Here is an 11,875-nt window from a genome sequence, read left to right on the forward strand (position 1 = left end):
AATACAGGCCCATTTATCCCAATATTGTCTTCTGCAGCCTTTGCCAACCTGGTTCTCCTGGTGTTTTGAACTTCAACTCCCATCAACCCCAGCCAGCAAGGCCAAGTCAGGAATGCTGGGATTTGTAGTCCAAAACATCTGGAGGGCACCAGGATGGTGAACCTTCCCCAACAGAGGCCTTTCAAGCCTTGCAATTGTCTTTTGTTTTTAACTGACGCAGGCAGCGGTTGAACTTTAGACCTTACGTGCTCTACCTATAGGTCCACTACTGAAAGATTAATTACAACCTGGCCATGTGAGGAGCAATGGCAAGGGAGCTTATTTTGTGCTGCTGATTCTGTTTATTAGACTAGGCAGTTTATTATAACTGGAGAATAAAACAATGCCTTGATAATGGGTGCTCTCCTTCCTCAGGCAGCCTCTTCTGCTAGTATTCCTTGCTCATAAATTCTGCTTCCTGCATCACTTTGTACTTCCATTATTAACTCCACTGCTGTCATGCTCTACTTCATTTTCCTATCCTAACCTGAACCATCTTGTACTTTTATATGTTCAGTACATCCAAGGTACCAGTTCTCCCTTTAGAGTTTGTTACATGCCTGGTATTTCCCTGTTGTGCTCTTGGTCACCAATTGGTCAATGGGATTGTGTTACACCAATTGTCAACCATCTTGTCTAGTTCCCAACATTACACTCAAACTGCCACATCGGCTACAGAGAAGCGGTGGCTCAGAGGGATGCACTGCTCTTATCTAAGGGCCTGACATGGACATAAATGCAATGCAAGGCCAGAAATGTAAAAATTCAAAAATCCACTGTCTCAACTCCAGATTTCAGCAATGACACATCAATTACAATTCTGTATTAAGAGTTGGAAAAGGTTGTTTAATTGGACAAGCTGGGGAATATCTTTCAAATGTTTGAAAAATGAACATTTTTTACAATGGTGGTTCCACATGGACTGGAGTCCATCCAGAGAAGAGCCTTCATTGGCCCTGTTCAGAAGACACCTTAAACCACAGCTTTAACAATGGGGGTTAAGACAGAAAGCCAGCCTGTGTTCAGAAGACACCTTAAACCACGGCTTTAACCACAGTGAATAAGCCTTTTTGCCTTATTCACCGTGGTTAAAGCCATGGTTTAAAGTGTCTTCTGAACACAGCCCATCTTTCTGGCTTAACCACCATGGTTAAAGCTGTGGTTTAAGGTGTCTTCTGAATGGGGCCATTGTGGAGCCCTTTCTCTTTGGAATTCCCTGCCCCTGGAGGTCAGACAGGTGCCAACTTGTTGTTCCTTCCGGCACCTCCTGAAAACAGTCCTATTCCAGGAAACATTCCTTAATTGACCAGCCCCTGCTTTTACTGGCATTTTATTGGTACTCTGTTTTAAAAGAACAATTTGAATACGGTGTTTTAATATTTTATTCTTTTTGAATAAAGTATGTTTTATTTTATGTTCATCACTCCAGAATCTATCTTTGATGTGGAGCGATACAGAAATGTTGTAAATTAAATAAAATAATTTTGTTACAGGTTTACTATACTTCAGTGGCACTGGCTTTTAAAGTGAAAGTTGGCAGGAATTGTTATATGATTATTTCATCTTTTGGGGATTACTCTGCCCAATATTTTCAAAATATTTAAATACAGTTATTAAATGTTAAACTATTTAATAATTATGACATATTTTGAGATAAATATAAATAGATGTGATAATCAAAAATTTGATCCAAGTCATTTAAAGAATGGTAAAGGGAATACTAAATGATAGTAATCTTGTGCACTTTTACTTGCAACTAATCTCCACTGAATACAGTGGGACTTACTTCTGAGTAAACTTCATAGGATTGTACTATTACCCTGAGAGGCTTTCTATATGTGCACTCCAAGATTATTCTTTCTTTATATGAGGGGAAATAAAATTTTCAAAATGAAATACCAATGTTTGACTGGAAGATTGTAGGTAACTTCTTGCCAGTGTCTTTGAGCTTCATAGTCTCCATACATGGGTGGTTTTCCTGCACCTAAAAAAAAAAAGGGATATATAAGCTTATTTATTGCTATATAAATAATAATAATAATAATAATAATAATAATAATAATAATTTATTTCTTAACCGCCTCTCCACTTGGATCGAGGCAGGGAACAACAATGTATATAAAACACATTAAAAACTGATTAAAAACATAACATACATGATTAAAACATCCTAAAAACATCCTAAAAACATTCTAAAATAAATTAATTTATTCATTGTTATTAGTTAGTTTTGTTATTAGTATTAATTTATTCTTTGTTACTCTACTAATTCATTCAATTACTCAAGTCTGAAAATGAACATTAAAATGTATATCCAATATTCTGCATCAGAGGTTCTTTTACAATAATAAACCTTTTTCGGCAAGATACAATATTTTAGGGTAGTATTAGAAGTAGGAAACTTTCAATTTGCTGAATATTTCTTTTAGGAATATTCTTCTTAGATCTTCAGTTGTTCCAGATATAGAAACCAAACCTTTTTTTCATATTATTAAATAATATGAAATATTACCCATAAAGGATTCGGTCCTAAGGTGCCTTGTCAGTGGGATTTCCCCTTGGCATAACATTTCTCCATGCCCCAAACTCATACAATTCCAGTCCTCCGACCTTCAAGAGCCAATTTTCAGGTGCCACAAGGAGATGTAGAGGGAAAGCCCTGTAACATGGGTAGAACTCCCTTCAAGCTCCTCTGAATCTAACCCACAATATCTGGCTTCCTTAGAAGCATGATCCTTCAACATTCCCGCTTATCTTTCTGTCACGTGAACCAGTAGTGTTTTCTTCTTCCCTTTTGGTCCTTATATAAACAGCTATTTGCAATGTCATATACTTCATTTCCAAGTCCCTATTTCTAAATCTGTTTTGAAGCTGCAGCTCAGTTTGATAGTTAAATATAGTTTACAGAATTATTCTCCACTTTGGCTAACTAGAATTATTCTGTACTTACTTTTATCCATCAGCCAGTATTTATAAATGTTGAAAGATGAATCACTCCATTTTTTCCTTCCAATTACTACTCTTCTCAGAAGTACTTTAAATTTTTCATGTATTTATAAGTGCAAAACTTCCATGGGTTTATTCTTAAATGAGGACCACAGAACAATCCAATTGTAGTACTATCACATTAAACACTGAGGTATACAAATTACTCACTTCCTGTCTCTTCTGATTAGCTATTGAAAGAACACACTTATTTCTGCTAAGGTATTGACTCTAACTTCATGGAGATTGAAGAGTTTCTTTTATATATAGGAAAGCCATCTATAATTATTTCATATGATCTATGTTTGAGCAATTCACACAGGCAGCAGAGAAGCATATAATTTGTCCCATTGTAGATAGTACTAAGAGCAGACAAGAAAGGACAGTCAGAAAAGATTTTCAAATGGGTCAGTTCTTCCTTTAAGAGAAACCTCTATAATGGATATTTAGGAAGAGAGCTACCAAAAAGTTTTCATGAATATGATCAGGTATGGGTCCTTCCAGATTTACTACCACACTATATTAAGTTCCATTACTATAACAATTTTGCTTACTATGTGCCAAAATGGCCTGGTATCTCTCATAAAATCAATAGATTTAGGCTTTTGTTTGTATATTATTGCTCACAGCTTTGAAATTATGGGGTAGGATTTCTAAAAAATAAAAAAAGTGGATAATGCAGGACCTTGCGTTAATGAATATTATCTTTGAACAAACACATGCCCACACACATATTTAGAGATACACTTGTCTGCGTCTAGGCAGATTTGTACCAATGAGCACATACTAAGTCTTTTAAAAACAGAGAAGTTGCTTTTTATTGAACAGTAATCAAATTATTTCAATCATCATAGTAAGGAACTTCTACGAATTCTAATATAGATTAAATCAGTTCATATAAGATGAACAGTCCTAGGCATATTCTCCGTGAGCCCCTGCCAAAGGAAGTGAGGAAGGTGGCTACTAGGAGGGCTTTCTCCGCTGTGGCACCCCGGCTGTGGAATGAGCTTCCCAGAGCGGTCCGCCTGGCACCTACACTATACTCTTTTTGTCGCCAGCTGAAGACCTTTTTATTCTCTCAGTATTTTAATACTTTATTTTAATTTTAATTTTAATTTTACTGTTCTAACTCTGTATTTTAATCTTATATCAATTTTGCTGGGTGGTTTTATCCTGGTTGTGCTTTTTATACTGTATTTTGTATTTGTGTTTTTACACTGTTGGTTGTTTTATTATGGTTTTAATTTTTGTGAACCGCCCAGAGAGCTTCGGCTATTGGGCGATATAAAAATGTTATAAATAAATAAGTAAGTCAGGCATAGAGCAAAAAGAAATAGGAACATAGAGTTCGAAGGGACTTCAGAAATCATCTAGTCTAACCACCTGCTCAATGCAGGGATACCCATAAGATACCTGTCCATAGACAGGATTTGAAATGTGGGAGAAATAGCTCCAACACTCTGCTCAGTGTCTGAACTGAGGTCGGCTGTGCATGGAAAACTAAGCCGTCAACACGTGTGGTGAGTTTTGGTTTGAAAGGGGTTGGGCTGTGATTCTGAGGAAGTTGCAAGAGTTGGGGCTAGGCAAATGAAGACTGTTCAGAAGGTGCAGTTTGTGCAAAATGGGGTGGCCAGATGTTAGCAATGTTACCAAGGAGGTTTGGACATGTAATACTGACTCTGGCCCGCTTGCACTTGTTGCTTGTATGTTTCGGAGTCTGATTAAAGATGCTGGTACTAGCCTATAACGCCTTACATAGCTTGGGACTGCAATACCTGACAGAATGCCTCTCCCTGACATGAACCTACCTGTACACTATGCTAAGGTCTAAGGGCCACCTCTGGCTGCCTACTCTGAAGGAGGCTCGGAAGACAGCAAAAAGAGAGACAGCCTTCTCAGTGGTGGCGCCCCCAGTTATGGAATAATCTCTGCAAGATTGCTGTCTTTCCGGTGCCAGGTCAACACTTTTCTCTTTTAGCAGCATGTAACGAGATTTTACTTGATCCAGATCTTCTTCTTTTTTTAGGTTTGGCTGATTCTCAAAGTTGTTTTTAGATGTATGTTGTATTTGTGTATATTGTCTGATGTATGCTTTTATGGTTTTAAATTCTGTATATTGTTTTTAATGTTTTCATGTTTTGTAAACCACCCAGAGAGCTTTGGCTATGGGGCAGTATAGAAATGTAATAAATCATCATCCCTGTTGGTAAGAAGGAGCGAGGGAGACTGGAGCAAGCAAATGGAACATCAGGGCTTGCTCCAGTTGGACTGACCCTCCTTTGGAAGATGAGAGTGTAGATCAGGGCCATCCCACCAGCCTTGCTGACAATCTACTTAATTCTTTCGTCTTCCCTCCCCATTGCCTTTTCCTTGTATGTTGCATCTTTTTTAGATTGAAAGCCTGAGGGCAGGGACTATCTTCTTTGCTGATTGACTATAAGCTGCTCCAGGAGCCTTTTTTCTTTTTTTTTGGCTGAGGAGAGGGATAAAATACTATAAATAAATATTTCCGATTTCCAGTGCCTTAAGCACAACACACTTCCAGTTTTTTCTTTCCAATATCTGTGCTTCCCAATTGGAGCCACTAGGAGTCCAGAACCCATTTTGTATCAACCAACTCTTTTGGAAGGATTGGCAATAGGCACAAAGAGGAAGTGTGGTGGGGAGGCATGGCTGTGATTCTCCCTACTGGCTAGACTAAAAAACTGGTTAAAAAGACATCGAATTTCTATCCAGACTCCTTGGATAGAAGGACCCCTTGGGTAAGGTTGCAGGTGAGTCACTGCTTCAGCGAGTGCAGGGACATAGGCAGCCAGAAACAGGTGGTCTGGGACAATCATGGATAACTGGATTTCTTGATATTTGATCACTCGAGCCTTTTACTGCAGACCTGTTATTACTCACCAGCAAGCATTCAACATGTACTGTTGGTAGGATTGAGATATCTACTCAAATTACCAACAAATGATGGCTCCTCTTGATTTAAGTTTATAATGTCCTCCCCAGTATCACAACAACACCAAGATGGTATTGATGTCAGAAAAGTAAAATATTAGCAAGACTAGAATCAGACATTGCAAGTCCTTTTAACATCACTAATTTCCAAGAAGTTATAAAAGTAAACAAAGCAAGAGTAAGCATTTCAGCACCTGATGTGTTCCTTGCAAGAACAGTTAGGCAGAATGTATTAAAATTTTAGCACCCACTCCCATTTGGTTTGGGATATATCTGTATGCATGATGCAAAAGAAAAAAAATTGAGAGAAAGTGATAGGTGGAAGTCAGAAGAACTTGAATCTCAATTCTAGTGGTAGGTACTTAAATATCAAATTGAACAACTATAGAACGTTTTAGTCCTTTTATTTTAATTTCTGTATTTCATATATCATCTTGGATTGCTATTCTGTGTAATTAGGCTACTTAAATTTAATTCAAGTTGGTGGTCTTATGCAGACTGTGTGCAGGATATACATAAGGAACTGCTTCCAAGAAGAGAATTATGATTCAATACTCTCACTCCTTTGAGTGGGGAGAAGAGAAGGAAAAGGAGAAAACTGTAAAGAGTAACATTTTAAATGTTATTACTAACCAGATCCTCAAAGTGCTCACCAGTACTTCTTTATTATAGTGATGGAGGTTTTCACTTGAAGAACAAAAGATCTCTAAGTATAAAAAGTATAGAATTGCCCTAAATTCAGTCAAATTCCAGGGCATTCAAGCTAGTTCTCTATACAATCAATGTATAGAAGCAGATAACACTGTGGGTATCTTGGGTACCCAATCATAATATAAGCTTCACATCAGAATAAACAACCACCATTTGGGAATTATTTATTTCAAGTTAATTATTATTAACCATAAAAAGTGAGCCAGTAATCCTTAATTTCATTTGTTAACTACATCCTCTTATCTCAACTAGCTAATCCAGTCTTCCTCAATCTGGTGCCCACCAGCTGTGATGGACTACTATCCCATCATCCCCAAACAGGAAATGAAAAGGAATGATAAGGAAAACACAAAGAATACCCCAAATGCGGTTCTCTCTGGCCATTCAGACCTCAAATCTGAACTGCGTTGAACCAGCCTGGCTATGGTGTGCTTTGAAGACAGAACAAGGGAAGGGAAAGCAATACAAAACTTTTGTTTATTGTAACAGTTATGCTGATGTTTGTAGTCCTGTCAAGAAAAGAAAATGGCTACTCATGGTTCGGAATGCAACTATTATTATACACTTTGTATTTTTGAACTACCATATCTTTACAATCAAAACTTGTAAAAGAAATTTCATCATTATACACTAGCATAGACACATTCCAAATATGTCCTACCTGAATAAGAACCAAGTGACACAGTCCAACGGACAACAAGTCCTAGTAATGCTGTAATTATCATTAAACTCCATTTTTCCATAGCTGCTCTTCAGGCCACATCAGAAAGCACCCTAAAACAAGAACAGAAACAATGATGTCACACAATTCAGACTTTGGCCCTTAATTCTACATACTGAGAATTCTGGACCCTGGGGATAACCCCAAAGACAGGACACTGAACCAGCATTATCTTTTTGATTACTATGGGTAAGATGAAGCCACTGAAAGCAATTAATAAATCCAACAAAATAAAATTTAGAGCAGAAAATGCTCTTTTACAGCAGCCAGAGATGTCACTGAAATGGGGCCTTTATCTACAAGTCTCTGGTCATAAAACAGAGACATAGTTGAGTGGATTAAATTTGGCACTAGTACAGATGGGACAGTCCTGGGTGTGGTCAAACAAAATGGAACAACCTAGGCACCTATGATAAATTCTGTAAGTGTATAAATAGCCCAGTTCTGCAAACTTAATCATCACTATTACTTGAAGGGGGTTAAGGAGGTACTGCTTTATAGAATCTGTAGCAAGCAGAGAACTAGACTATGGAACTGTTCAGACAACACACTAAACCATGGTTAAACCACTAATCCTTTTGCAGCAAATGGTTAGTGAGTGTGTTTAAACCATCTTTATGTAGCCATCATGGTTAGGAATGACTCACACGACACACTAAGTCATGATTCACATGACATGCTAAGCAATAATGTTCAGCTCAAAATGCTTTACCACTGTGGCTTAGTGAATCACCTGAACAGGGTCTATAGGAATCACAGCCAGAATAAAAAAGTACAGCCTATTCCTATGCATGTTTACTCATAAGTAAATCCCACTGATGTGTTATTCTCATGTAAGTGTGTTCAGGGTTGCAGTCTTAAGATATTTTCTTATTCCACTGATTTAAGCATCAGAGAAGGAGCTAGAACCCTATGTGTACAAAGATTTAAAAACCCTGTTTACATTTGACAAACATTAGAAGATAGCAAACCTATCCCTATCCACCCTGTTTCAGTTCTCTGAGCTGGCTAGGCCTTAATGTTACTCTACAGAAGGTGTAGGCAACTTTAGATTGCTTGGGTGCCAATTCCCTCCTGGACCCCCTTTCCTGTGGGTAGTATTTTTGGCAAGGCAACATAAAAAAAGGTAAAAATGGCAGTTTACCTCTGAAATTTGTTTTTTTCAAGCTAAATTTGACCTTAATAAGCCTTCAAAGTGGTTTGCTGTCAAAGTTTTGGCAGCAAACTACAGATTACCCCTGCTTTTTGCCATTTTTTGGCCCACACCCAAAGTGTTTTTTTTCTTTTTTGAGAATGTGAAATCCTTTACAAATCAGATACTACAAATCAGGAAATGCAGCAAGTCTACATCCATAACAATGAACAACAGCATCATTTATGGCCAAACCACACCTGTTTTTAACATAGCTAAGGGGGTGTGGTGGGGGAACTCCAATTTTTAATGCAGCAACAATGTGAGGGAGGATTTTCTCACTTCATCATTTTCTTAATTTAAAATAATCATCCCCCTCAAGCAACCATTAACCCTATTCTAGAAAAAATAAATAAGATGCTACAGGTATGTGGATTTTCCCCACTGTGGAATTAATAGAAGCTGAGGATGTTTGGTTTACATCTAGAAAATGACACAGGGAGTGAGAGTTCAACATCGCTTCCTTTAGAACAGTTTTCTCCAACATGGTACCTTCTTGCTGTTTTAGACTACAACTCCCATCAACCCTGCAACCATGGCTAATGATAACGGATTATGTACAGTGCAGTCCAAAATATCTCTAGGACGTTCAGTTGGGAAAGGCTGGCATACAGGGAAGAACCATAGCTCAGTAGTAGTACATGCAAAAGGTACCAGGTTCAATCCCTGAAAACTTCAGGTAAAGCTGGGAAAGTCACCTGTCTGAAACTCTCAAGAGCAGCTGCCTGTCACTGCAGACCAGCTTTCTCCAACCTAGTTTCCACCACCACCCCTGAGATGTGTAGGACCACAACTCCCATCATCTCAAGCCAGCATGGCCATTGACAGGAACTGTGGTTCAATACATCTGAAGGACATCACATTAGGAAAGGGTCGTGCAGACAGTACTAAGCTAGACTGACCAGTGGTTGGTATACTGTTGATTCCTATGCTCTAAAGCATAGGAAAGCTGGAAAAAATATGATCCAGAATACCTAGATATATTAAGACTGCAAATATTTACAGAATGCATACAATTATCACAGTGGTTGAATAAAAAATGATTTTGAACCATTTCCCTACACATAAGTATTCTTGTAGAAAATGTGCAATGTTTAAAGTATGCTCCAAACACCCTAGGGGTTGTGTAACATTTTCTATCCCTGATCACAGTATTGTTCACATGGATACACAGTTTAGGACAACGCTCAAGTTATATATACAGCCCAGTTCTAGATCTGTGACTGACAATGGATCTATCATTTTCAATGGTATCCTGGTGAGGAAGACTGTTGAACCAAGTTTCAGTTTACCCCCAAATGCTTAAAAGTATGAATCACCATCACACACTATATTGTTGTGACATTTTAAAGTATACAGTTAAAAATGTATATACAAATGTGACAAACACGCATTTGCAAAACGTACATCATACAGGTATGTCAGGGTGTCATTACAGACTGCAGTTCCCAGCGTGTGTATACACTGGGAGGCAAACCCAGGTTTGCTTCTGCATAATGTGTAGTAGTAGTATAGCTCTAAGATAGCTAAGAATTAGAAAACAAGATATTGCCAAACAAGTGAGGGTAAAAAGAACAGGTTTTTTTTAAGGTTCTTTCAGAGACTTTTGACAACAGAATCATTGGGCCAAATTATCAAGTATAGGATGCAAGACAGATGTGTTGTTCTGTGGAATTGCCTCAGATGGAAATTTTTAAAAATGGCCTGGTTCACATATCATAATTTTTTTAAAAAATATGGTTTGTCAGGAATTATTATTATTATTATTAACATTTGTACAATGCCCCATAGCTGAAGCTCTCTAGGCGGTTTACATAAGATGTACAAAGCAGAAGAACGGCTATCCCGTGGTTGATACCACAGAGAGAGAAGTGTCGGAATTCAAGCCGTTTAAATGGCACACTGAGGGATCGATCGGGATGCCCTCTCCCCTGCTGCCAGGTGTGTGTGCAGGGGCGGGAATGTTCTGTGCCTCAGTAGGGAAAGGGGATGAATTCTGTACATGCTCAGGAACTTTTTTTAAAAAAATAACAGTATCTTATTACTTTGTATATAACAGATCAGAACCCTACCGTTCAAACGGATTTTGGAGCTGAGTTTACCTAGCAAAATTATTGGGGAAAACCCGGCTGGGGTTGCTCATTTGTTGGGCAGAGCTCTTAAGTGCAACAAGCAGAATTTCAGCAGGTGAAGCCTTCATCCCTTTAAGTCATATCCCCACCCCCCATAACAGGTGTGTGGGTGGGTGGTGGTGGTAGGCAACCACTTCTTCCCATCCGCACCCTGCGTGTGGGCTGGGCCGGGCCTCTTCCCTTCCTGAACTGGAGTGAGGCTGCGCTCCGTCCGCAAAGTCGCCCGGGAACTGTCACTGAAGAGCTCCGCCCTTTGGTCTTACGCGCGGCGGCACCTCCAGCGCGGCGTCGCTCGCCTGGAACCAAACCCGCCCATAGTTCCCCAACCCGAAGGAGCTACAGAAGCGCCCATCCTGACAGGAAACGCGGGCGCTCTAAGCTAGGGAGCAGCCTCGCTCAGATCCGGCGCGCGCTCCCTTCCAAGGAGCTCGCGCGCTCCTAACAATCCCGCCTTTACTTCCCTCGCTCCATTTCTCTCAACGCGACTCCGCCGTCCCTCCCCCCGCTATCGGACACTCTGGAACTCACCGAGACTGACAGGCGGGAAAAGGAACGTGCGCGCGCTCGACCTGCTTTCCGGGCCCGCCTCGTTCGGCGAGCACATGCGCAGGAGGTTCGGTTGGCGCGCGCGCGCGCGCGTCGTGACGTTTTCGTTTCTCCTCCCGCCGGCCTCAGATTCGGGAAGTTTCACAGCCGTGTTCTCAAAACAGAGCGCATTTATTCCAAAGCAGGTCCCACGGATGGGCTGCTATACAGACCGATCTTGTGAACAGTTAACCCAGTTTGTGCCTGGATTTGAATGAGGGTACTCCTGCAGGGGATGGTGTTTTGTGTGTATAACATTGGCGGAAGAATCAGAAGCGAAGCCTGTGGACTTCTGCTTACTTTGTAAACCTGAATATGTGGATTTGATGTAGATGGAATAAATTGGGATTGGAATCATTACTGCCTAAGAATTCCCTAAGTTTTAAATAACAGATACGTTAAGATAAATTTATTCTGATATGAAATATAACATCTATAGCAGTGGGCACAAAACATTACCCTAAATTTGAAACCTGTCTTTCCTTAATGGATAAATTACTAGATGATAGATTCATAACTCAATCCTGTTGCATCCTGAGCAAATCATTGAAAAAT

At 39.5% G+C, this 11,875-nt stretch overlaps 1 protein-coding gene across 1 annotated transcript in view; it reads right to left on the reverse strand.

Annotated features, from left to right (window-relative positions):
• The window catches only part of ALG6 (ALG6 alpha-1,3-glucosyltransferase), a 32,346-nt gene extending 21,026 nt beyond the window's left edge, over positions 1–11,320 (reverse strand). The window contains exons 1-3 of the mRNA XM_063137958.1: positions 11,264–11,320; positions 7,352–7,464; positions 1,939–2,023 (exon numbers count right to left, since the gene is read on the reverse strand). Coding sequence (XP_062994028.1) covers positions 1,939–2,023; positions 7,352–7,433 — 167 coding nt within the window. The 5' untranslated portion in view covers positions 7,434–7,464; positions 11,264–11,320. The remainder of the gene's footprint in view (positions 1–1,938; positions 2,024–7,351; positions 7,465–11,263) is intronic.
• Positions 11,321–11,875: the final 555 nt, after the last annotated feature.

This window comes from Elgaria multicarinata, chromosome 1, assembly GCF_023053635.1.
Source record: "Elgaria multicarinata webbii isolate HBS135686 ecotype San Diego chromosome 1, rElgMul1.1.pri, whole genome shotgun sequence".
NCBI classification, from domain to species: domain Eukaryota; kingdom Metazoa; phylum Chordata; class Lepidosauria; order Squamata; family Anguidae; genus Elgaria; species Elgaria multicarinata.